Source organism: Acanthochromis polyacanthus, chromosome 20 (assembly GCF_021347895.1).
Source record: "Acanthochromis polyacanthus isolate Apoly-LR-REF ecotype Palm Island chromosome 20, KAUST_Apoly_ChrSc, whole genome shotgun sequence".
NCBI classification, from domain to species: domain Eukaryota; kingdom Metazoa; phylum Chordata; class Actinopteri; family Pomacentridae; genus Acanthochromis; species Acanthochromis polyacanthus.
In genome coordinates, this window is record NC_067132.1 from 25,511,372 (window position 1) to 25,537,599 (window position 26,228).

The 26,228-nt window shown below is 39.7% G+C and overlaps 3 protein-coding genes across 5 annotated transcripts; 2 read left to right on the plus strand and 1 right to left on the minus strand.

Moving 5' to 3' along the window:
- Positions 1–5,662: 5,662 nt before the first annotated feature.
- Positions 5,663–11,163, minus strand: LOC110951010 (threonine synthase-like 1). Its single transcript, XM_022193901.2, has 3 exons — positions 10,556–11,163; positions 8,503–9,900; positions 5,663–7,773 (listed from the first exon to the last, which is right to left on the minus strand). Exons 2-3 carry the CDS (start codon positions 9,874–9,876, stop codon positions 6,970–6,972), a joined length of 2,178 nt encoding a protein of 725 aa, XP_022049593.2. The 5' UTR covers positions 9,877–9,900; positions 10,556–11,163; the 3' UTR covers positions 5,663–6,969.
- On the plus strand, positions 7,685–25,273 carry prtfdc1a (phosphoribosyl transferase domain containing 1a). 2 transcript variants are annotated; one of them, XM_022193905.2, is made up of 10 exons: positions 7,685–7,809; positions 14,600–14,690; positions 15,300–15,406; positions 15,476–15,659; positions 17,835–17,900; positions 21,093–21,110; positions 21,555–21,637; positions 21,921–21,967; positions 22,767–22,843; positions 24,322–25,273. In XM_022193905.2, the coding sequence occupies exons 2-10, from the start codon at positions 14,658–14,660 to the stop codon at positions 24,367–24,369; spliced, it is 663 nt and encodes a 220-aa protein (XP_022049597.1). In that variant the 5' UTR covers positions 7,685–7,809; positions 14,600–14,657; the 3' UTR covers positions 24,370–25,273. The 2 variants fall into 2 exon arrangements, with proteins under 2 accessions (XP_022049597.1, XP_022049598.1); XM_022193906.2 differs by lacking the exon at positions 7,685–7,809 and adding an exon at positions 14,247–14,376.
- Positions 7,687–14,124, plus strand: enkur (enkurin, TRPC channel interacting protein). Of its 2 annotated transcripts, none has more exons than XM_022193904.2 (5): positions 7,687–7,809; positions 11,868–12,013; positions 12,093–12,316; positions 12,901–13,047; positions 13,528–14,124. In XM_022193904.2, exons 2-5 carry the CDS (start codon positions 11,872–11,874, stop codon positions 13,699–13,701), a joined length of 687 nt encoding a protein of 228 aa, XP_022049596.1. In that variant the 5' UTR covers positions 7,687–7,809; positions 11,868–11,871; the 3' UTR covers positions 13,702–14,124. The 2 variants fall into 2 exon arrangements, with proteins under 2 accessions (XP_022049596.1, XP_022049594.1); XM_022193902.2 differs by lacking the exon at positions 7,687–7,809 and adding an exon at positions 11,295–11,487.
- Positions 25,274–26,228: the final 955 nt, after the last annotated feature.

The following is a 26,228-nucleotide window of genomic DNA, read 5'->3' on the forward strand; positions in this document are numbered from 1 at the left end:
ACAGTCAAGCTCATTTTAAGCCTCATGAGTAGGATGTTTAACAGTTTCACAGTCACTCCTGGTGTAAGATAACATTAGTTTACATTAATCCAACAGAAGTGACTATAGGTTTAGAAGACATTGGGAGGCACTGACACTGCAAATTAGGTAAAGAAACAGAAGACAACATCCTTTGATTTTTAGGTGATTTAAATTTCTCTTTGACTCAAATTGTCAGAATTTTTCTTTTTCTTCTTTTTGGCATTTTGAAAAAAAAAAGGATCCTTTAACCCTTCAGGGGAATTTATTGGAGGATATGACAAGACTTTTACTTTTATGACATTTTTCAATTTTTTTAATATTCATGCTGAAATTCAAAGTCAGTGAAGGTACTATATATGGTTCCTTGCCTGTTAGTGGAAAAAATATTCCAAGAAATGCATATATCATCACTTAGCACAACTACTCAAACGTAACATGCGTAAGTTTCATCAACTAGCCATGGTTAGTTCTGACGTTTTGACCACAAATATGGAAAAGGACCGAGCCATAAGTCCGTCTATTTCCAACTTTAGAGAAAAGAGAAAATTTGATATGTTCCAAGCCTCTGCTGATCGCTCAAATGTCACGATGTAGTGTGCTGTAATGTACAGTGATCTTTGCTGATTGGCTGGGTGAAAACCACATGCTTCTCGCCCTCACGGAGCAACTCCACATTTAATGTGTGCGGAAGTTAACAAATATGATGATTTGTGCATACAAAAAAAGGGACATGTATGGCATAGCTTTTGGAGAAACAAGAAACAACCCCAGGAAATGTCATTCAAATGTATTCAGATGATTTCTCTAAAACAGATTAAGTCCATAAATTAGAACCCATCGCCAACCTCCACAACTGAAAAATGAAACAAGGTCAAACTGCAGTTCCTCAAATGGCCACTTGAGGCTGGCTCCAAAAGTGAGTCGACCCCCATAGACTCTCATGTTAAAATGGCCAACAGTACAGCAGAAATAAACATGTTTACAGCCATGTACAAAACATTTTTTGACCTATACAGCTCTGTTCTCTCCTCAGGATGTGAACTTTTATTCAGCATAACCATTTAAATTGTGTTAAGGTTTGGAGTTATGTTTTAGGAATGTGGACGTTTTAAGTAATAGGTACGTGCCTCTATAGTTCTCTATTTAGCTATCCTCACATTTTGTTTCCTTGGTAGATTTTTGCATTAGCCAGGAGTTAGAAGGAATTAAGTCAAGACGGTGATAGCTGGAGCCACCTCACCGAACTTAAAAAATGCAATTTAAGATACCGATCAGCGATGTCACGAAGGCATTGTCTATCCTTTTATACAATTCTGGAATGAAGCTTATTTTTAGAGCACAAAACATGTAAATAAACACAATTATTGATGTTTCATTGTTTTGACTATCAAATAGTTAATGTAATAGACAGTATTACGTCTTCACAGTCTTGTTGGCAAACAGATTTTTTCTCTGCATAAATCGTTTTCTATTTGCTTGTTTTTAACGTTTTATCTAATGACACAAATTAGTTTCTGCTTTAATAAAGCTTGTGAAAACACCAGGGAAAATGTTCTAGTTATTTTTACCTTTTAAAAAGTCTGACATGTTTTATCTCAAAAATATATTAGGGTCATTAACCAAAGTCAAAGCAAGAGTAAAATTTATTGCCTTGTCATAAATGATGATGAACACAGAGGCCTACTTAAACTGTACAGTTTTTATATTAACTACTTTCTGACCAACTTCTCACCAGAACACTGGTCGTAAAAGCATCCGGACATCCGCCAAGAATTGAGGTCAGGTCTTTGCAGTGGTAGATGAGTGTTTTATCACGACTTCAGCACCGTTATTTAGGGCCAGTATTTTAATGCCAACTTTTATTCGATTTTTTCTTTGGTGCCAATGCGGACAAGGATTAACTGTTTCCCTTGTGGGTTTTACTCTTGGCAGAGTGGAGGAGCCTCTGAAACGGCATTTATTTAAACCATCAAGGGACGGCAAAATGACACTGAACCAAAGCTAATGACTTTCTGTGGGGAAGGCTTGAAGCTGAATATAACCAATTCATTTAGAAAAGTCACTTACTAGAAACAAATGACTGCAGGATTAAGAAATAAATTTACATTTTCACACACAAGTTTATGGAACTGTGAGAAGACAGGGACCTCAATAGTGTTGGCAGAGAATAATATGGCTGTCCAGTGTCTAAATTCGATATTAAAACATAAAGTCAACCCAATATAGAACCAAACAGTTAGATAAAACTTAACCTTTGCAATCTGCAGCAATAAAAGAGAACTGTGTAAGGTAATGCGTTTCCTAGAGATTGGGAAGCAAAAACAGATTCAATATTGTTGAATTAGGTTCTCAATAATTCACAATTTCTGAACCAGAATTTACAGCATTCTTTGTCATTTGTTACATCAAAACCTCAACACTTAATGACATGGGGGATTTCAAGAGAAAGAAAAGAAGCTTCAGAGGCAGAAATCTCAGCAGCAGAACCTCAAATCAACCCGCTTCACCGGATCTCCTCTCCAAAGCCCTCCGATGCGTTAATTTCCTCCTCTCTCTTTTCTATTTCCCTCCACTGCGAAAGAGCAGTTTCCATTATGCCACAGGTTCACATTAAGGAGATGGGAACAGGCTGGTACCTGCAATTATCCTTGCTCACCCAGCCGTGGGTCACTAGGTGCCGAGCAACAGCTGGCTCTCTCCTTCCCTTCACCACGCTCACACACACGTAGACACTCATGCACCTGCACACCACCCTCCTCCGCCTCCAGACTCCTACCCACCCATTCTTCACATTCACCTGCCAAGCGGCTTGATTAATAAGGCCAACGCTCACGGCGAAGCAAAACCACAGACACAGAGGGGAGGAAGGGAGGAAGAAGAACGAGCACAGAGTTGGTACAAAGAAGCCTACAGTATGTGACCCTGTACTATGGAACATAAACATGTGGCAAAAAAGTGATCAGTCATCCTGCAAGCATTGGAAGAACGAATGCTCTTAAGTCTAGCCGGGGGTGCGACATGTTTTTTAGGCCACTTGGGAGCAGCGGTAACAAGTGGGGAACACAATATTACATTAAACTAACAAATATCACAGCGTTATGGAGGCAAGTCAGTTAAATTTAATTGCAAATCATAAGAAGTTTTCTGTTAATATACATGGGTGGATATTTTTGAGAGGGAAATACTACATTTAGTTAACCTGCATTGTTTAGTCATTTACTCTAATGGTGTGAGCATGTTTTCTCATTTAAAGTATGTTGGCATGAATCAGTATATGAATCAAAAACCATATTACATCCTTTTAATTTATAAGTTATTTATTACAGCTGGTGCTAGAAGCTCTACAAGAGCGAAGGCAGTTGTACAGAGGCTAAAGTTCAGTTTTATACCTGCAATCATGGCGGTCTTTAGTTTCCAATGACTCCTGTAACTCCTAATTTTCTACAATGTAATCTGTGAGACACATGCGTCTTTATCGCAGAACAACACTTTTGATACTTTTATAGATTTATTACATTTTATTGATGGAAAATTACAAATTATCCTGGAGAAATATACACACAGCAACTCTAAATATCAGTTTTGGTAATGCAGAAAGCTGTGTTTATCAAACTTTCTTCGTAACATGGTCTCTTAACTTCATGTGAGCGATTACAGTTGACTACAGCTGCTGACTCCTCTGTGCCAGTTTAAATAGGGTCCATTCAAGTCATTATACATCATCTTTTAATGGTGACATGGCACAGACTATGATACAATTTTAACAGAAATGACACGTTTAGGTGGACAGGCAAGTTAAGTTTCAAAATATGTGTGCATGGAGAAATATGTGTTTCAGAGTTGACTAGTGCTGAATGCATGGAAATAACTGAATCTACTTTTACATTTATTCTAGCTAATGGCACTGTTTGAAATATGTTGTTTTCTGGAGTTTTTTTTCTCCCTTTTAAAGTGTTATTTAGCTGCTTTTTTACTACAACATCTTCCCCAGGTCTCAAACAGCTACAAAAATGGACTGGTAAAGCTTGAAAGCAGATCAGGGGCGGAGCCATAGGGTGGACCAGGTGCCTAAAGTCTGGCCCGCCAGCATAGCCAACAGGACTGAAGCTACATTCCAGACCTAATGGGATTTAAATTGTAATATCAGCCATTTATTAGTACTTTGAATAAAGAACTTTTATTTCGCATCAGTTGAGGATACATTTTTTAAAAAGCCTGAGTCCTCATTGTCATCAAGACTGCATAAATGTATGATAAATCCAAGTGACTGATAAAGTGGAGGATTAATATGCCTGCCATAAAAACATTCTAATATACTATTGCTCCCTTTGCCACCAAAGTTAGCCTCGGCCCAGTCACCTCATTAAAAAATGTTTTGCTGTGTCACATTGAGGCATGTTTATTTCCAGCAGTTTTATACGTCTTCGATGTTCATTTGTTTAGGGTGGACAAAGGCCAAAACAATAAACCAGTTAGTACAGGACAGCCTAACCCAAACAAACAAGCTAAAATAAAATCTAACAAAAAATAAGGTATAAACGTCCCGAAGAGAATTATTTGATACAACCCGCGTTTATAGCTGCCACTTGTCACTCCATAATTGGTACTTGGAGAACGTCTAGAGCAATAGCACCATAACATTGTGCAACTGGGTACTAGCAAGAGAACATTAGCTTTGCTCGTAGGTACAGAACGTTAAGTCTGATTATATTTTATCAGAATTTTTAGTACCAGTTCACATGGTGCAAGCAGTTTTATATTTAGTGATATCTCATTCTCAGTACAGTTATGTTACAATACAGCTAAGCAAAGACATGTATTGTATGTTTCCAGGAAAGATTTGCAGTTGCAGATTTTAGTTTAGATATTTCCCATGCATTTTTCCTCTCAAAAACAATAAAAATGATTCAGACAGTGAATCAATGATGAGTCATGAATGAGGAGTGTTGCAGAAACACGTTGGAGCTTTTGAAGTTCAGGAGTCTATAAACTCAAACAGAAAAATTCTCAGAATGCAGGAAATAAAGCCTTTGATGATTAAAAATTTCCTGAAGGAGGACCCACGACCCTTTGTTATGACTCACTCCACCCCACCCCGAATGTTCAAGCAAAACCTACACCCGAGAACAGATTAATAATATTAAAAAACATACAAAAACTGAAAGGAACACTCTTCTTCTCGCTCCCTGCAAAGACACAGAGACAGTGATCCAGATCAGAGGGCATGGAAGCAAAGTGCTTTGTCAAATCTGGCCCGGCTTTCCATCTATTTTAACAACTGCAGTCATAAGCAATCCTGGAGATCTATGAAACTTATCTTCCTTCCTCCCCCCTCTCCCCACGGCTGCTGAGGCAGCACCTGGATTTAAATGACTCGACTGATAGCTACGGAGTCGAGGTTTCATTTCGGAGCGCTGCTGTTATGGATGGGGTGACGATGGAGGCCAAAAAATTAACCTCAGACCTGCTCCTGTTCTGTATCATACGGCGTTGGCCATGGCAGATGCCTGGCAGGGGAAAAAAAGAGCAAGGTGGTTTTCTTTAGAACACATTAAGTTCAAATTATATTACCAATTTCCACATAACCAATGCCGTATACCAAGACTATGAGCTGTAATGTCATCATTGCAAGCCTGTAGACTTAAATTTATACATAATTTCACATTTATTCTTAATGAAATACATATTTTTACATAAAATATACATGAAAAAAGGTAATATGACATCAAAAAATTGACATCTACAGTGGAACACACAATAAAAAATTGAGTTTTCCACTCAGATTGTATTTCTTTGTGACAAAAAATACAGTATTGGCTACTTCCTTTCACTTTAATTGGTGGTTAAATAATTTTAGTACAGAACTTTACATGTATATATGTACATGATGTGCATTTTTAGTGTATTTCTCAGCAGAACAAAATAAAACAGGAATTGTTTCTGTAATCATTCCAGTAGGCTGTAAAATGCAGTGTAACAATGTACTGTGTTGAATGTTATCTTTATTATAGCAATATATGACACTTTCTATCTAAACGATGCCTAGTTAATGAGTCAATGGACACTGATAGGAGGATTATAGAAACTGCCGTTTACTGGATGTGAACATGATGCATTCCTATAGTGTTACTGTGTTGTCGGCACGTGTTTTCCACACAGCAGCCAGTGGTCAAGAGGCAGACATCCCCATCTAGTGGGCCAGGACGCCAGATAATGATGTAAAGAATCTGCCATAAAACAGTTAAAAGCTCCGTCGCTGCATAATCAGGATGACCGTGCTTATTTTTCTCAATCCTGAAGGCCCAGGTAGGATTGGGTCTTTTAACTTTCGTATTGTTTTGCGGGTCAAATTGACCTCTTTTAAAGTTTAAAGTTTAAAATGTGGAAAAAAACATATTTTTATGTCGACATTTTTGGGAAAGTTTTGAAATTTTTTTTGGTGGGGGAAAAAAAATGTTAAAATGTTTCTTTAAGAACATTCACACAAAAAAATCAACCAAAATTTGCTGGACTTTGTGAATGTTCTTAAAGAAAATATTAAAAGTTGATACATATGTTATCATTTTAGTTATTTTTAGGATTTTTTTGGGAAGATTTTTGCTCATTTTTGAAAATATTTACAAGAATATTCTTGCAAAATTTGGGGGATTTTTTAAAAATAAAAATTTTCAGAAATGGGGGGAATTTTTTTTTTGCTGAATTTTTGGATTTTTTTCAGACAAGGAAATAATATTTTCTGGTGCCAGTAAATGAAGACAGCAGGAGGGTTAAAACAATGCAAGTTTATAATGATGCTTGCTTACAGGTGGTACTTTATTTTGATGTTTTCAAGCTTTTTTTTTTGTTCTGTTTGTTGTTAAAAAATTACATTACTTTGGTAAGCACAACACAAACAAGGCGCACCAAGAGCATATTTTGAAGATTCTGCTTTAAATTCTGTGAGTAACTCTACATAACTTTCAAGAAGGAGTCCTGGATCATGCTCTCCACCTCCTCCACCAACACACTGTAATCTGCAGGACAAACAGTGTGTCGTCTCCTGCCACTTTCCTTCAGGCATGTCATCATCTCTCCGTGTGTTTCTGGTCTGGAAGCGGCGACTTCCAGTTCCTTCAGCTGCTCGACAGGATCCTGTGGAATATTAGGGGTTTGCAGAGCTTTGAACACAGCGGGAGCGAATTTCCCGTAGTGAGCGGTGGAACAAAGCACCACGGGGCACGAGCCGCGCTGCAGCCTGTCGGCCACGGCTTTGGCCACGCCGGTGTGTGTGTCCATGACGTAGCCGGTCTGTGCGTGAACATTCTGGATTGCGGCCAAGCAGTCGTCCTCAGAGCACCATCCAGCCAGGACCTCCTGCTGCATCCTGCCAAGAAGAGGCTCGGGAACCTCAAAGTGTTGCTGCCCGTCTAAGCGTGTGAACAGGTCCTTGACAAGGCGGCTGTCTCCGTCTGAGATGTGGTAGATAAACCTCTCCAGGTTGGAGGATTTCAGAATATCTATAGCCGGGGAGTGTGACTGCATCAGAAGCCGTCCACGCAGATCGTACTCGCCCGTGGTGATGAAGTCGGAGACGATGCAGTTGTGGTTGGATGCACAGATGACTTTTCTTATTGGGACGCCCATTTGCTTGGCGTACACGGCTGACATGGCGTTGCCGAAGTTGCCGGTAGGGATGCAAACATCAACGGGCTCCCCGAAGCTGATAACACCGTCTCTGCACAGATCCAGATAGGCTGAGGAGTGGTAGACCACCTGCAAGAGGAGGGAAAGTTCACAAAAGTGTGTTAGGTGGGTTAACATATACATTTCACAATTGTAGTGCTTCTGAAACTGTGACTCCCATTTTCAAAGCCACCCTTCAAAAATGTTTGCTAAATTAAGCTTCATTCTGATATATTCATAGAAAAATATGCTCCAATTGTGATTTAAGTGCGGTTTTGAAAGAATTTATACATTCTGTAGTACATTTTTAACAATAGATATTAGATTAAATGGTTGTATTTTATTACTTGAGCATCTTTTTAAGTTTAATATGACCCTTGTGAAAAGAAAAAAGACATTTGGACACAGATTCTCCCAGAAATAAATGATTTATTTTCTACATTTAATATTATTTCACATTTATGTGAATGGAAAATGATGAATTTTGAATAGATGGTGAAGTACCTTTTGTTGATGTGAGTTTCCTGTATATTTTTTAGACTAAATCAGTAATTTAACGAACGTAGACAAGCAGCTGATCAATCAGTAGGGTTTTTTTTCCCCACAAATTACAAGCAGAAAAGCACTGGGGTAAATAATATAAATATTAGCTGCTTTATTCAATTTAGTTGCTTCAGATGCCTTTTATTATGAATGTCTGCCCCAGGCTTGCTAAGACTTCTAAACAAAATGTTCACTGAAGTTTCTACAGCAAGTCTAAATGTCTGCTGTAAAAAAAAAAAGCCTAATATATAAAGTAATCGGTGATAATGACCCCACCTGTGGCAGCAGTCTTGCCCAGTTGATGGAGTTGGCGGTGCTGAGGACGGTGCCGTACTCCACGGCCAGATGCCCGGTCAGCCCCGACTCTCCAAACATCCTCTTGATGGTTCTCTGACAGAAGTCGAAGTCTGACAGGACGCTGACTGCTCTGGCGTTTCCCTCCCTGTAGCTCGTCATCTGGAGCTTCTGAATCTCACTCACTCCCTCCTCAGGGAAGAACACCAGCACGCCGGTCCGGTGTCTGTCGACGCCGCTCAGCCTGCTGAAGCCGCTGAGGACGGCGCTGCCAGTGTCTCCAGACGTGGCCACCAGGACGAGGTAGTTGCACATGGGTGGGAGGCAGTAGGCAAAGAGTTGAGGCATCAGCTGCAGGGCCAGGTCCTTAAAGGAGGCGGTGGGGCCGTGAAAAAGCTCCTGGATGTACTGATTGTAGATGAGGTGTTTGACAGGAGCGACGGCCTTGCTGGAAAAGTTTGACCCGTACGCTTTAAATATCATCGTTCTGAGATCCAAAGCGGAGACGTCCAGCGGGTGGATGCACTTTTCGAGTAAAACTAAAGCTCGTTCTTGGTATGACATAGCAGCTAATCTCAACCACTCACGTGCATCAAGCTTTGGGAAACCATTTTTAGGAACATAGAGGCCTCCATCTGCTGCCAGACCCTCAACAACCACATCACTGAAATAGGTTTTCGGATTGGACCGTCCTGCGCTGTCACACCTGGTCGACACAAAGGTTTCCTCATCACGGTTCTGATATCTCCTCACAGCTTTCAGCACCCTCTCTGCTACCTCCTCCACCGTGTCTCCCGTTCCACACAAAACCCTCACATCCAGCCACTTCTCGTAAAACTGTTTCCTGTAGAGCAGGATGTCCCTCATGGAGACCCCCGCCTCTTGGCCCACTATCCTGTTCACCTTCATCCTGGTGAGCCTCTGTATGATGTCCTCGTCGTCCACGTCCAGGTAGACGACCAGCCCGTCCTGCTTGACATGCTGCATCGCCTCATCGTGGAGAGGGTTGGAGCCCGTCAGGGAAACGACACACCCAGAGGCAGAGAAGTTGCACAAAGCCTGACCTTCTTCCTCCAAGAAACGCTTTCCACCCATCGCTGCCAGCTTGGCAGCGACCGGCATCTTCCACGCCGCCTCCAAGACATCATCGTCGACGTCCACGACCGGCAGGCCCAGTTTGTGGGCCACGATCTTCCCCACTGTGGTCTTCCCTGCTCCAGGAGGACCCATGAGCAGGATGTTCTTGTCCCCCATGGGGGCGGTTTTGGTGCAGAACCATGATTTTGATGTTGAAAGGAGGCTCAGGCGGCATCTGGCAGCTCTGACTGCGAGCCGACTTGCATTCAGTAAACCCATTCAGAAATCAAATGAGAGTTTCTCCTGCAAAAGAGAAAGTCATTCAGCTCAGCTCACGGAAATAATTTTCAACACTGTCTGTAAATGTCCTAAATCCTTATGTAATCTCAGTCTTTTTTTTTTGCCTTCCTTAAGTTGGAAAATAACAATATTACTCTTATTTTGATGTATTTTCTGTCAAAATCTGTATTGTCATATAAAGTAGTCCTCCCTCGTTGTTGGAAGACCAGAACAAATTGATCAGAAAATAACAAATCATCTACCTACATAACGTAGTAAATGAAATAACTGCTAATCATACACCCTGTTACAGTGCATGAAAACGAAATTCCTCATTTTATTTCTATTTTATCTGACGTACAAATCAGAAAAACAGTATTCTTACAAGGAACAACTGATCAAATATTATTTTACATGATTTAGACTGTTAAAAGCATGAGCAGCATCAATAAAAACAGATAAAAACTGTATAATTATGCACCCTGCATTTATTTATAAAGACCTTTAAGGCAAAAATATACGTCTACGCTACGTCCCATGCCACGCTAGAGCACTTTGGACAGACAATACATTATTGAAGCTGATCACCTGCAGGTGACCGTGACAACTTTCCACGTGTTTTGCAGCGAGGACAACAGCAGTGACCATAAATCAAAGTTTAAATGACCAACGCACTTACGCGAAATGCAATGATGACTTTCCGCACTTCACATCTGTTAATAAATGCCAGAGTCTGTGGTGAAACATGGTTTGTTTGTCCGGGGAAGCACGATTATCACGTACATGTTTGACGGAAAGCTTACTCCACAGTTTGTACAAACACTACGGCCAGCTCGGAGGGACAAAATTCTTGTGTTTTCCTCACGGGCAAAACGTCGGTTGCAATAAAACCACATGTTCTCCATTTTTAATTACATATGTATCCTATTCAGATGCTACAACGTTGTAAGTGTTTGGAAATTAAAACAGACTTTTTTTGCATAGCGGAACCCATTTATACCCTGTGCTGCATTCAAGTGCGCGATAAATCCTCGTAATTTAGTGAAGTAAACTAGAACATGCATTTGACTTTATGAGAAAATCGATTTAGTAATCCTTCGAAAAGGAGGCAGGCGTAAAAATAATCTGAAAATGAGGCTTTTGATGGCTTCTTAAAAAAATATCAATAGAGATGCTACAAAGATACAAATAGTAAAATACATTGGGTATGTGCTGAATTTTCGGAATAGTGGAATAGCAAAAATAGTTGTAAAAAAATCTCAAAATATTTTAGGGTCAGGCACCTATATATACATTTGCACAATTCAAGCCTAAAAGAAAGACAGGCCTCATTTCGAAAAACTTACCTTATTTTTATTTCTACTTTACGACGGTACTCGAATGCGACATCTTCCTTCCTTGGTTACCTAGCAACTGCTTGGCTTTTGTGTTGTCAAACATATTTAAGTTGCCGTTAGCTCGGTCTTTAGCCAGTTACCGAACGTGTGCCGTTTTAAACATTTAGTCTAAAGTGTTTTTGAAGTTATTAAGCATGTCTGAAGTCAAGTATCCACCGGAAAGCATCTACAATATTCTTCCAAAGGAGGAAAGTCGCATTGAAAAACCGCCAAGGTACGCTATGTGACACTATTTCAGCTAACTCAGCAAAGTTACTTTGCAAAGCTAGCTCAGCTAAGCCAAAGTCAGTTTGTTATTAGCTAATGAGTTGATAAGACAACTAAAACGAGCTCTTTTGTTATTTTAATCCCAAATTTGACAACTCAAACCAGATTAGCCATTAGCCATGAAAGTATTTAAAGTATCAAACACATCTTGCCAGTAATTGATTGATTTTTTTTTACCCTTTTTCATAATTAACTAATAAGTGTCTTTACTGTCATCTTATTTTATTTTGCTATTAAAATAAATAAATGTAATAACTATCTTCTTTCTCTCTCTTTATTTTATTCATAAACCTCAAATTAAGTGATTGTGTGCTTTTCTTTTTAAAGGTATATGTCCAAGTTCAGGCCAACTGTTGTTCAGGAGAGCAAGTTAACCAAGGATGCAATGAGAACGATGGGACCAGCAAAAGTAGAAATGCCATCTACAGATAAATACCTTAAGAAGCATTCAAAAGAGCCCAAACCTCTAGAAGGTGAGTTCATCTATTAGGTTTTTTTATTTATCTGTGTCTGGGTTCAAATGGTGTTTATAAGTTTGTTGCCTTCTTTCAGCGACAGAGTGCTCTAAAGATGCTCATAAAACCTGCACCGAGAAGAAACCACCAGTTCCTGCAAGGACTGACAACCCACTCATGGGAATCCACACCAAGAGGGACTTTATAAAGACAGCTGCTGCAGTGCCGAAGAAGCCACAGCCTGTATGTGTGGACACCAGCAAGGGGCACAAGCAGCCTCTAGAAAACTCAGGACTTGTCCCCAAGTACATCAAGAAAACGGTATTTTACAACAGTACAAATTGTGTTCTTAAATCTGCTATAACAGTTTGATATGTTTGAAAAAATGTTAAATATTGATATACTAGGGCTGCACAGTGGGGTAGTGGTTAGCACTTGCACCTTGCAGCAAGAAGATCCCCGGTTCAAATCCCAGCCTGGGCCTGGGATCTTTCTGCATGGAGTTTGCATGTTCTCCCTGTGCATGTGTGTGTTTTCTCCGGGTACTCCGGCTTCCTCCCACAGTCCAAAAATATGCTGAGGTTAATTGGTTACTCTAAATTGCCCGTAGGTGTGAATGTGAGTGTGATTGTTTGTCTGTGACAGACTGGTGACCTGTCCAGGGTGTCCCCTGCTTTCGCCCGCGTCAGCTGGGATAGGCTCCAGCACCCCCCACGACTCTAGTGAGGATAAAGCGGTGTACAGAGAATGGATGGATGGATTGATATACTAGAATCTTGATGACAGCACAGAAATCTAAAATATATTAATCTCTTTTGATTTATGGATTTAAAGATGCATTGTGGAGCCTGGTTTCAAATTTAAACAGGTCCATGTTAAACAGGTTTCTCTGTTCCTACCGCCAGGATTATGGTAAAATACCTACATACCTGCAGCAACGCAATGATGAAAAGCTGAGAGCTGAGGAGGAGTACAACAAGTTTGTAAAAGAACAGAAAGCGCAGGGAGCTCTGAGACATCTGTCAGGCGAGGAGCGACTAGCCGTCCTGGAGGTACTCTGACAAAATTCAGCACAATGACAGTTTTATTTACTTTTAACAGCACTGGATCTTGCAGACATCTGGACTGCAGAGGCACACACAATTCATTAGATGTTTTTCATGTTTCAAAAGTTTTTTTAGGAAAATACTTTTGTCAGTCATAATAGGTTAGGAAAATGGCTAATTAAAATGTGAACATATTTTTTTTTTAAAAAGAGGCTTGGAGAGGATGCAAAGCAATTAGAGGTCTTTAATTACCTCAATTACCTCTTAGAGTGGACTGCACCACATTTTGCATTATATGAGTGTGTATGCACAAACATGTCTCCAATCATCATTTTAAAATTCTAGAGAATTAGCTCTCTACTTCATATGCTGTAGATAATACCTCTGATTGATGTCTGTTTACTCTATCAAAGCTTTAAGTCTTGACAATTATCTTATTACACCAATTGCTTTGTGATATTGATGACTTTCTTTCTGTGAATCCAGAACCTGAAGAAGGACTGGGATAAGCTGCATCATGAGTATCAGAGCCTCCCTCTCTTCATCGAGACCATGTCACAGAAAGCCCACAAGGTCCGGCTGGAAGAGGAAATGAAGCAGCTGGAGAAGGACATTAGCCTCTTCGAGAGGTTCAAAACCATCTACGTATCCAAAAATTAGGACATTGAATCCTCAGAAGTGATCAAATACACTGCACTGAATGTCTTTACTTCCCCCTGAAGTGTGAACATCAGATAAAATACCCATCACTTTAACTTAACTTATTGTCAGATGATTTAATTTTGAATTATTCAACATTATGGTGATGTTACTCAGGGGTGTACTCAGATAAATGGCAACCAGACTGTGATAAAATATTGCAAATCCAAAAATAAAAATGTAATGACAGTCCGGTTAGCAGCTTAGACACTTCACTGTGGATCCATGACACTCTTAAGTTTGCAACAAATGCCAATAGAATATTTGTATTTATCTAAAATATTGCAGATTTTCAAGGAAGCTGGCATTTGCAAATTTCACAGTTTTTTTCTGTTACTTTAAAATGACAGTGCAGCCATTAAAGAGTGTCCGTTAGCCTCTGAACCGAGTATTTGTTGCTCATTTTTTCACATCCCCCTGCAGTGGCCTGTGATGCGGCCACAAGCCAGCATAGCATCACATGAAGCTGATTATCCACGTAAGTCTCCGCGACCAAAACAACGCTTTCCTTTTACACAAATGACTGAAGCGTGATCCCACAGCATGTGTGGCTGGACAGGACGTCTCCGGATATCTTTCGTTTCTTTTCTCTATCTTGGTTTTGTTAGCGGGCGCTGAAACAAAGGCAACGGAACAGTAAGTGATGTTTCGGCAATAACAGATTAGAAATGTTACTCAGCGGATTACTGCAGTTCAACTGCAGAGAATGTAACTTTAAACTTTCAGTCAATTCAACTGAAACTCAATGTTCCTCATGTTGTTGTGGCTTTTTGTTTTACTGCAACCATTAAGAGGAAGGCAAAATCCATTATTTGCTGTCATTTGTGTAGTATCAGCTATTTCTGTGTTTCCTCTAAAGGTCTCGGCCACGTGGATCCTATATCCTGAAACTTTACCACAATTAAGACCTGCTACAGATGGACAACTCACAGATGAAAAGAGGAATTGTGGTATGTTTAACACACAATCATGTCACGTCAGCACAATTTACCATTAATGCTTTTATTGGTAGTTTTTCACTCTGCTATTAATGCTTTTGTTTTTTTCTGAATAAACTCCTTGTGTCACTGGAAGCAGATTTGTAAAAAGTTTTTATTCATTCTCAACCCAGAATGATAGCCAACATCAGCAGTAGTAATTGTTTCATGCCAGCATTACTTTATATCTTGGTTTGATGCTTTAACTAGGAATGAACATGTGCCATCTTTTTTTCTGACTAAAGAACCAATTTAGCCGTCTTGTTCACAGACAGTCGAAAGAGGGGTCTCTGGTGAGATGATTAAATACCTTTAAAATGCGAAGCTTATTTATTTTAAAGTTAAAAAGAAAGCTAAGACCAGCTATAAAGTGATTGGAATTGGACTTTTTAAAACCCCAGAGCTTTTAAAATGCCTCTACATGCATGACTTCCGAAACCAAATACGCACAAAAACTCCCTGGTAGTTATGATTATCATTGTCCAAAAGCCTTTCCAGGACCATTTTGCTGACCCAGTATAGCAGGATTGCACATCTACGGTGCTGTTATCTCTACACCTATCAGTAATCTGTCCACCCCAGATTAAAGATGACTGGCCTGGCTACAGTCTGGACCTGTTCACCTACCCTGAACACTACCACGAAGACATTGAGAGCGTTTACATCCCACATGGGGTAATCATGAACAGGTAAGAATGTCCAGAATGGGAATTATAATCATTTCCTGGTTGTGATTAATGATGTGATTTCTCCTGCAGGACGGAGCGTCTGGCCCGATACATCATGGATGACTTCGGGGACAGCAACATAATGGTGCTGTGTGTCCTGAAAGGAGGCTACAAGTTCTGTGCAGATCTGGTGGAGTTCATCAAGGTTCTGGGCTGCAACTCCAGCAGATACCTGGAGACACGGGTGGAGTTTATCCGTCTGAAGAGCTACCTGGTAGGTAAACTTTAGTGCACAAGAACATTTGGCTAATCACACATTTGCCTCACAGGAGTTTATGATCTTTAGTATACAGTCTCTATGCTTCAACATACAGTAGGCTTTTTGAGTAGGTACAATCAGTTCTTGCAGGTCAGACATAAAACACCTGATCTATGAATTTATTTCAGAACTCTGTGGTGTTCCAGTCATTTAATGCAGTGGTTCGCAACCCTGTTCCTCAGGACCCCATGTCCTGCATGTTTTAGATGTTTCCTGCTCCAACACACCTGACTCAAATGATCAGCTCGTTATCAGGCTTCTGCAGAGGCTTGATAACGAGCTGATCATTTGAATCAGGTGTGTTGGAGCAGGAAACATCTAAAACATGCAGGACATGGGGTCCTGAGGAACAGGGTTGAGAACCACTGATTTAATGAACTGTTGTACATAATTCCCCAACTCTCTTTCCACTTACATTCTGCCAAACCTTTCACAAAGCGAAAAAATGGCCCCAAAAGAACTTAAAATCTGGAAAATGATTGACTTATTTAGTGAAACTGGAAAATAATTACTGGTTCCAGCTACTCAAATGGAGGATTTCCTGCTTCTCTTAGTTTTATATGTAATATATTTGGGGGTTGAACTGGTGGATGGACAAGCACAAGCAATGCAGAGACATTTGTGGAGAGCATTTTGTGTACATTTATAGCCAAAACAGATGTAAAATTAAGTATATCTGGGATGTGAACTATAGGATGAACAAGCACAAGCAATGTGGAGAAATTTGTGAGGAGCAATTTTCCATATTTTTTGCACATTTTGTAGACAAAGCAAATATATAATTGAGTCACAATAATTCTTAATTCCAGCCCTAACTGCATCCATAAAAGCATTTTCCCATTTTTACCTTATGTAACCAGAGGAAAGCCCAGGATTTTTCTTTGACCACCAGATGTCACTGTTGTTCCTGTGTGGTGACGACACTCATGCAGGACACCTCAAGGACGCTCAATCGTGGCGTGACTGCAGAGCTCAGGTCATGAAAATACCACACTGTTAATTGGTGCACTTGCCGCTGCCAAGAAAAACAGCTCATGGCCGTGTCTAACACCTGGAATGTATAAACTGTTGAATTAACTCTGGTAATGATATAGCAACGTTTACAGTGATATCACGTTGCGACTGTCAGCACAGTCACTCGTTACATTGTGGTGTGTTTTGGCACATCTAAAAAGGAGGTGATTTATATTTACTCGGCATGTGGTCGTATTTTTCACCCCTTTTTATTGCATGGGGGAGAATTCACTATGTTTCCTGAAGTGTGTTTGCCTGACGCTGTAGAACGTACAAGGACAGACTAAGTTCAATGAAATAGAGACACTGAGGCAACATTATGATGCCACACAACCTCTATAAAAGGCAAAGATGACAGTTTTTACATCCCAAAAAAATGACCATAATATGGAAGTACACAGGCCTATATGAGAATTATTGAAATAATACTAAATACTAATACCCCTGTGAAGGTTATTTTGTTCTGACATCATCAAGAAAGGTACAAGCTGACAAACTGTGTTAAATTGATAACAAATAAGTTGATTAAAAACATTGAAAAATATATAATAAGGTAAGAAAGCATACAAGTAAGAAAAGAGAATTCCATTTCGATGTCAACAAACAACACAGTGTTAAGTAACAGCTGCTCTGGATGCTGTTAGTCAATCGCACCGGTCATGGTGGAGTCATGTGACCTGCCCCCGAGGCTGGGATTTTGTCCATGCCACTGCTGCTCTTATCCAAGTCATACATCTGTAGCGGACCGAATCCAACTTCAGAGCCTTTATTCTTCAAAGCTTTGTGCCTTCAACAGGGACAAAGAATGCATGTCTGCGTTTATGTTCGGGATGTTTTATCTCATACTTATTGTGAAATAAGCCCGTCTTTGTGCATTCATCTTGCAGTAATGCCGCAGATAGTTGTGTCTAATTTCTTGAGAAACACTAAATTATCTCGGCAGTAAACACGTGTACTGCTATTTCTCAACCAAATATGTGACAGATTGTTTATTTTAAGTTATTATAGCTGAAGAGAGCAAATGTTGGGCAACCGTGCGGTGAGATAAAGTGCAAAATGTACAACTTCTGCATTGCAAAATACGATTTATTGCCATTCTTTTCTTCTCTTTCCCAGAATGACCAATCAACAGAAGACCTGCACATCGTAGGAAGCCGGGATCTATCTTTTCTGCGTGGAAAGGTGCGTGTGGAACTGTCAAGTTCAGTATTTACATTTTTTTAGTCTCAAGAGGGAGCTGTCAGTTAAACTGTCTTGAACTGAGTGTGTTTTCTCAGGTGAACAACACAGAATGCACTCATAGATGCCTACATTAGGACGTACAGTTACATTTTTTCTGCTTTAATACCCGACTTTGACGCAATAATACATTTTACTGCCCCAGACTTACCCTCCGACCAGACCACACCCACATACTCTGAGCTAGCTTCTTCACAATCATGCTCATTGTGCATAACTCATGAGTGTCACTTTGTTAAAGTGGCTTGCCCTTCACCCTGGCCATGAATCAGACATTTCAGGCAAACCAATGTTCCCACAAGGCAGATTTATTGACTCCTTGTCCCCGTCTAGCTCCACCAGAAAGCGCTGAGGAGTCTTTAAAGGACACAGGCCGTGACATCACGAGGAATTACCCGCAGTCACATTAGTCTCCGAGATAGGCAGAAGACAGAAATGTTACTAAGTCAGCTGAACGGGCGAGCAAATATGCCCACACGCATTTGCTTAGAAGAGACTGATGTTTAATTCACTCAACTGAGCTGTCAAAATGAGCTTCAGCTCAGATGCATTTTCACTGCAGGGGGAAAAAGGTCAGAGAGAATAAAAACAAAAAAGGCTGACAGGCACCTCACACAGAAAACATGAATCACCGAAGCCGGCGCTCTCGTTATGAGCCTTCATCCCGACCAAAATGTTAAACTCAAACCTCCCACAAAGTCAAATACTATCAAAAACTAATTATTAGTCATCCGTCTTTGCAAGCCTCATAGAGAAGCACTGAGTCACCGCTCCAAGCAGATTATGAGTGTGCTGCTATTAACGCTGCTCCTTTGTAACCTGTTAATCTGTGCTGTGGAAATGGCAACTTCATGACAGCTCAGTGATGAGGAGTGTTGAGGAGTTAGATGATGAGAGAAGGCATTATCAGCACTGTTCCTCATGAAAGTCTTACTGTCTCCTGTCTAATCCTGTGTGATACTAGGGTGATCTCTTTCAGTTAAGTTGGGCTTTCTGTGAACTGTTTTCATCTGCAGGAGATTGGATGCAATATTGGTTCTTGTTTTAACCCTCCTGTCGTCCTGCAGGTCAAATTGACCCGTTTTAAAGTTTGAAAACGTGTGGGGGGAAAAAAAGTATTTTCACAGTGAAAACTTTCACATTTTCAACATTTTTGGGAAATTTCTGAATATTTCTTGGTGCAAAAAAAGAAATGCCAAAAAAAAAGAAAATGTTAGAACTTTTACTGATATATTTGGAATTACTTTAGATATTTGTAGGATTTTTTGAAGATTTTTATTAATTTTTTGAAAATTTACTTTTTTTTTTTTTTTTTTACTTTTTACATTTTTATTTCTTGCCAAATTTGGGGACTTAAAAAACTTAAGGGAAATTTTTAAGGGATTTTTGGAATTTTCTTCCTGGAGATTTTGCACATTTTTATAAATTTGGGGAGTTTTTTGCTGAGTTTTTGGATTTTTTTTCAGAAGGGAACAACTTTTTTGGTGCCTGTAAATGAAGACAACAGGAGGGTTAAAGAAGATACAGTATTTTTTTACAACTATTTAGACTGCTAAAGTTCATACGTTTCTCTTTATATTCACAAAGAAATTCAAAAACTGAACATTTAGTCTCTTCATTTAGTCTAATATTTATATATTTCACTCATTTTTATTCAGCAGTGTTAGCAGGGTAGCAATGGTAATCGTCTTTGTCCTGATTTAAATGCTTCTTATGTAGTTTTAAATCGGACAATGCACAGTTTAAATAGCACAGGAGTCACTTTTCATCTGTTGTCCTGTGGCTGGTTGATAAAATATCCCAATAACTATCTAACAGTCATGAAATTTGGTGGTAGATTTTTGGTTGCCGTTGGATAAATCCCTTGGTCATACCTAGACTTTGAGAGAGTGCACTGCAGCTTGAGAATACATGCATGTAGACAAAACACAAGCAAATTTAAACAAAACAGAGATATCTTGACCAATTTGATTATGTAAGAACCAAATAGTTGAATATGCTGCAAATGGCACACATGACAAGAACTAGTATTTCCATGTGATAGACACAACTTGTTGTTTCAGTCTGAATTTGCATGTATTTTTGTCTATTCGCATGCGTTCTCTTGACTTGCAGTCTGCTGAGCTCTCGGTTAAATCTCTCAAAAGTTGGTGCACACTTTTATTTTTCTCTCAGGATGAACTGTAATACCTTTCACATCTGACTTCTCCTCTATGCCATCACCAGGACAATATTTGAATGATTAAATAAATGTATTTCAGTGGTGATGAGCAAATTTGTGCATGCTAATAGGCTAAACTAAGAGAGTTAACTTGGAAAACAGTAGGTTTTCTAAGTATTAGGATGATTTATGATGGGTCTTAATGGAGTAACATAATCCTAAATTGCTACCTGACCCTGTGACAAAGCAAATACACAAAATAACCATCACCATTTTGCCCAGTTTCTACTCCTACTCTTAGCATTCTGACTGAATATCATCAAAGCCTTTGCCAGAATCAAGACTGATTTATTGAGGAACAGAAACTGTGCAAAACCTATCTTTTTCCAATCTTAGGGGACCGATTAAACTTTAAAAAAAGGATGCTGTGCAGATCAAAATAAATGCTAATGCGCAGTCGTTGTCCAACTGGCTGTACTCATGGGTTGCAGTTGGCAGCATGCAGGGAGACAGGTTAGTTATGTTTGAGTTTTTGTGTTCTGCTCTTGTCCCCATCGACTCTGAGTGTTGTGTAACAGCGTTCAGGTGTAGACCGAGAACATTGGCCAGCTGCCTGCATTCTCTCCGATCACTCTCCCCAAACCATAGATACTCTCGGCCGGTCTCACAAAGAGTCTCATAGACCCGGCCAAGGGAACAGGAATTCATTTGAAACCCTGCAGCAGGGAAAGTGTGCAACACCCGGACACTCTGAAGTGACTTTTGCTCACAGATGTTCATTACTGCGGAGAAGAGAATGAATCGTCTGTGTTTTTGTTAAAGGAGCTGAGGATGCTGCCAACATTGTTGCTATAGATACCATCTCTGAGAAATGCAAGGAAACAAATCCGCTTTTATCTTCACTTTGCTCAAACGGTGTTCAATTTCAAAGGTGATATTTTACTAATGTGTTTTTTTTCCTCTTCTTTTTCCAGAGTGTGCTCATTGTTGAGGTGAGTGTGTGTGTTTGTTTCTTAATGTGCTTTATTTCTGTCGAGTCATTTTCTTTACTGTCTTTTGTGCATTTGGTTCACAAAGGACAAAAAAAACATCATGTTTCAGTTATTAAAGCTTCTGGACTCAAGTTTAAAACAGTCCTTTACAGTCAGAACATCTGTTTTAAAAGGCAAAAAGACATATTTGTATTTATATTTAATTTAACACTTAGTTACCAGATAGTTTGGAACGGCTGCTCCAGTGCCATGTAATGTCTGTCAGTGAACAAATAACACTAATCCACACTTTTCCTCTCAAAGGCATGCTACCGAAACCTTTCTGTGTTCATAAAAACTGTAAATTTCCTCCGTTTATGGAAAAAAAAATCCACTCTGCTCTCAAATTTCCAGTGCTCGTCCTTCTTCATGTCTCCCTTTTCCTTTGCTCTGCCCTTCCCCTAGGCCATCGTCGACACAGGAAAGACCATGAAGGCCCTTCTGCAGCATGTGGAGACCTTTGAACCCAAAATGGTCAAGGTTGCGGGGTGATTCAGTTTTTCTCTCTTTTTTCCCCATCTGAAGGAAATGCCAAGCATATGACGAGCACAAGAAGAAGATATCGGTTGTCTTCAGTCACTGTCTCGTGTCTGAAGATCACAGAAACAAGATCTTGCATCACACATGGTTCATATTGAAAGTTTATTTTCTTTGGATTATGACAAAACTGCAGGTTTTTTTTATAAGCAATCAGTGGCTTGTTAACATGATATTTGTTACAATGAAGCTCATTAAATAGCATTTTACAAATATATATTTCATGTGTTTCAGGCTGCTGGTGAAGAGGGTTCCCAACATGGCTGAGAGCCTGACAGACTGTAAGCATCCCTCATTAGCTCCACATGTCATCAGTCATGTATGTCTTTTCACGGTTTCTCAAAGCTGGAGCTGTTGCTGAACAAGTACAATAGTGCAAAAGTTACCTTCAAGTGCAGGTTGTACTGTCATCAGGGTTGTTTTCTGACCTGATAAACCTCCACTAGTAACTCTAAAAATACAGTAGAGATCTTTTTTTCTGCAATATTCCTAGCCTTGTGCATTGTGATGAGGCCAATTGGTGATCTGGATGTCTTGGAATAGTTTCTCTTCCTCTTTTTAGAGGCGTAGCTGCTAGAACCAACGGGGACGAGACATCGGGTTTGCTACCAACATTCAGAAGTGTTGCAGTTACACTAATGCCAGCTACATGCTACACCTGCTATAAACCACTCAGTTGAACTCCATTCAAAAAGTTCCAACTTCTGAGACATTCTGGTAACTTGTTGGACGTTATAACCTTCCATTTAAAATTTTTTCTTAGAATTTAGGTTCTCAGCAATAGATTTTGCTCCTACCTTGGTGTTTTTCTTTAACTGGCAGTCAGCCATAATGGTTGTCACACTTTCCAATTAATCCAAATGCAGGGTTCAAATTTTTTGTTACAGGTGATATTACAGGTGCTGGAGTCATATTTTCGACATCACTTGTTTGACTTCTAAATAAATTTGTATTACTGAGTATTTTTGAGCTAAAAACCATAAAATCTGTGTTTTTATGCACCACAACTCCTGATTAATGTTGAAATTAACACGAAATCTTGCGACTCTTTAACATGCGTGTCTGTGTTTGCTTCGGTAGATGTCGGATTTGAAATTCCAAACCGCTTCGTCGTGGGTTATGCCCTGGACTACAATGAATACTTCCGGGACCTGAACGTGAGTCCCAAGTTTACTTTCGCTGCTGCGCGGCACATGACCTTTTGAAAAGCCGAGAGAAAGAGATGAAAGAGGCAGAAGGGGAGAGTAAACACAGTAAATCAAAGAGATGCTCTCCTCTGACTGAAGCCTGAACTCACCCAACAGGCCTCCTCCCTGCCTGAGGAGACTTTACATGTAGGCAAAGCAGCTCACATGTGTGATGTCTGATGGGAGGAGATGTAAGGTGTCTGACCGAAACGTTTCCATTCAGGACAGAAGTTCTAGTGCTATCTAGAGCTACAACAACAAGGAGCTTTTAAGTATGAATGTGGTTTTTAGGTTTGAGCTTTTAATCTGACAGAGATCCAACAGGAAATGAATCAAAAACTTTCTGCAAATTTTTAAGTGTTAAGTTCAGTGTGTTGTATGTGGTTGTCGTTAAGTCATAGGAATTTCAGGCATCACAAGCACCTGATTGGACAATGTTGCCATTAAAAAAAGACATAAACACCTTGAAGTTTGATCCCAGAATATGTTGTTCTTAATATAAGACAAGATTCAGTCAAGTTGTGGCATAAATTTTAACCACATTCTCAGAAAATCGGCAAAACTAAAGGGACTTAGCTCATCTTTCTATCTAGTTCTTTATAAATATTGGGAGTGGGGCTTTAAATTAATGCTTAGTGGCTTATTTCAGTGCCATTGAACACAGGGCAACAGTAAATTTCATTTATGGCTTTTATTCATTTGAAAAACATTGCAATCTCCTCATCTTGTGTTTTTGTCTGTCGCCATTTTTCAAGTGCTCAGAAGCTTAGTGACATTTCAGTAACACGCATTTCACAATTTACGACTGTTTCCATTGCACCGGTTTATACTCGACTTACTCCTCTTTTAGCTTCGACTCAGGAGTGCAACCTTTCCTCTGTCACTTCATTCCAAGCCAGTCTCAGATTAGTGAACCCTGCCATTTTATATCTCTAAAGACGTGGCCTGACTATTACCTCTGACTCATGTGAGACTGTAAGTTTGACTCCCATAGCTTAGTGTGCCGTCTACAGTACGACCTGCACGTACTGTATGTGCTGTACGATTGTTGGAGGGGGGTGCTGTTCATGATGAAACTTTGAAGAAGGAGTGCGACCTGTGGAATGTAGAGGTTAGGATCTCATTATCAGGCCGAGTCAAAGCTTCCCCTCTTATCTGTCCTCATCCCACAGCTAAAGTATGAGTTGAACCCCCGGGGCGCCTCAAAGTTAGATGAATGGACGTGTCATATCTTTGTAGATTACATACCCTGCTTTCAAATTATTGCAGCTTTTTATCATTGCAGACTGCATATGGAATTTCTCATAATGCAGAGTGAGCTTAAGAAAATATTTTGCCATCATCAGATGCAAAGTTTTTAGGCATGATTGAAACATGCTGCAGGGAATCCACCGATTTAAATTTAAACACGAGCTAATTTTTCTTTCTCCCACTTCTTCTCCTTTCAGCACATCTGCGTCATCAGCAAAACTGGAAAGATGAAGTACAAGGTTTGAGAGGAATTACAGCCATGAGTTATGCACAGTTTTAAAATAGAAGCACCTTCTATTTTTTGTAACAGTGAGTCAGATGGATTTCCGGAAAGTAACTTTATATTTTTGTGCGATTTGTATGTTTTTAAAAGGGCTTTCAAGTGAAGTAATATTATTCATTTTGAAGCAGCCAATCCAAACGTGTGGAAGGACACTGTAAGATGACTTTAAATTAATAAACAAGTGTTGGATTTGATGCAATTATTGTCTCATCCTTGTTCTTTAATGTTATTGAGAGACACACAGGAACAAAGAAATGGATAGAAAGAAGGGCTGCCCACCGGGAGAGGACGTTGGTGACAGATGGAGAGAGCTTATGGACGTTGGCATCCTCATGGCCGGATGACGCCCACTCTGACTCATGGAAAACACACAGTGGGCGCAGCAGGCATGCAAACAGCGTCCACACCACACTGTATCTGTTTGTTTCCAACTTTAAGCCTCACTGGAAATTAGGATCAAATACACAGGGATTTTAATATTAATTGGACAAAGCCGCTATTTGTATATATATTTTGGCTACACTTCACACTGTATGCATCTTATGAGACACTACAAGTCACTAATGATGTAGAGTAAACAAATCTGGTATAACTTGGTATAGTACGGGACCCTTCCATTTTAAAAATGTGTTTTTCTTCGTGTTGTTTCCCTTGAAAGCTGTGCAAGATGATGTATGTGCAGAATTTGACATTAGAGGGATGTTTCCACATTCACTTGCTAAAAGTCAAAAGTTTCCCAGTGCTTAATGGCACTGAACTTATTTATGTTCAAGCCACCTGCACCTTAAATTATTTATTTCTTGGTCCACACTGCTCTACTTTCCTTAAATTGCCCCCAGGGGAAAAATAAAGTATTTTGTATTGTATTAAGAATGCACAAGTGTGATTTTATGGCATCACAAATGTTTTGGAAGCCGATAGCTGTCCAAACCGCAACTGACACAAAAACCTTGAGACTTCGAGTTCACAAAATTGATTTTTCAGTAATGCAGGATACAACTTTAAAAAATTAAAGATGTTCAGCTAAAAAATAGCTAATATTTTAGATTTTTCTTTTGCTGGACTTCGTGTTAAACTCATGATGGACATAAATAATTAAATTAACCTCACAATCAGCATTCTTTTTAAGTAAACATGTCAAGATGTTACATCCCAGCTCTGCTAGGGCAAAGGGGAGAACATAAAACCAGGTGTTTTAGATTTGGTAAAGCAATTTATTGTGCAATGATGTAATTAATGAATGAAAAGGTGATAATATCATAAAGAAAACAGGGCAGGTGGGTGTTGCTATATCACAAAACCAAATAAAACCAAATGAGGGCTGACAGAGTAGGAAACTTGGGGAGACAAAATTCCCAAAAGGAAACAACTACGTATACTCCTTTGCAAAGACAATTTGGCGAGACCCCTGGTTAACAAAAGTAATTGACAAGCATGTGCTTCAGAACCAAGACTAACCATTTTTCAGTGACAACAGAAAACACAAGACAAGTAACACCCAGTTCACAGTCACACAGAGCACACAAGAGGCACCAAGGCCATCTGCTGATCTTAAATAACAGCAACTTTGACTGTGAGTTTGCTGCAGATTTATAGCCTCAAGTGTGGTGATTGCTGGAGTGCAAGGTTGAAGCTCCAGTTCAATCGGCCGAGATTGGAGACAGGTGGGATCTGAATAATGCTCTTTGTCCAACCATCATGAAAAGTCCACAGCAGCCGCACACGCTCACAAAAAAACACAATGCACATGGGCCATAACACAAGGAAATGTGTATTTTTTTTGTATATACAGCATGCAAAAACTAATCAGCAGTTACAGTT

Excerpts from the sequence above, each read along its gene's own strand:
- LOC110951010 (XM_022193901.2), bottom strand. The coding sequence starts at position 9,876 with ATGGGTTTACTGAATGCAAGTCGGCTCGCAGTCAGAGCTGCCAGATGC. Across the intron at positions 7,774-8,502 it reads GGGCAAGACTGCTGCCACAG|GTGGTCTACCACTCCTCAGC; the intron begins GTGGGGTCATTA and ends CTCCTCTTGCAG.
- enkur (XM_022193902.2), top strand. The coding sequence starts at position 11,408 with ATGTCTGAAGTCAAGTATCCACCGGAAAGCATCTACAATATTCTTCCA. Across the intron at positions 12,014-12,092 it reads AGAGCCCAAACCTCTAGAAG|CGACAGAGTGCTCTAAAGAT; the intron begins GTGAGTTCATCT and ends GCCTTCTTTCAG. Across the intron at positions 13,048-13,527 it reads AGCGACTAGCCGTCCTGGAG|AACCTGAAGAAGGACTGGGA; the intron begins GTACTCTGACAA and ends CTGTGAATCCAG.
- prtfdc1a (XM_022193905.2), top strand. The coding sequence starts at position 14,658 with ATGGACAACTCACAGATGAAAAGAGGAATTGTG. Across the intron at positions 15,660-17,834 it reads TCCGTCTGAAGAGCTACCTG|AATGACCAATCAACAGAAGA; the intron begins GTAGGTAAACTT and ends TCTCTTTCCCAG. Across the intron at positions 21,638-21,920 it reads AAAATGGTCAAGGTTGCGGG|GCTGCTGGTGAAGAGGGTTC; the intron begins GTGATTCAGTTT and ends CATGTGTTTCAG.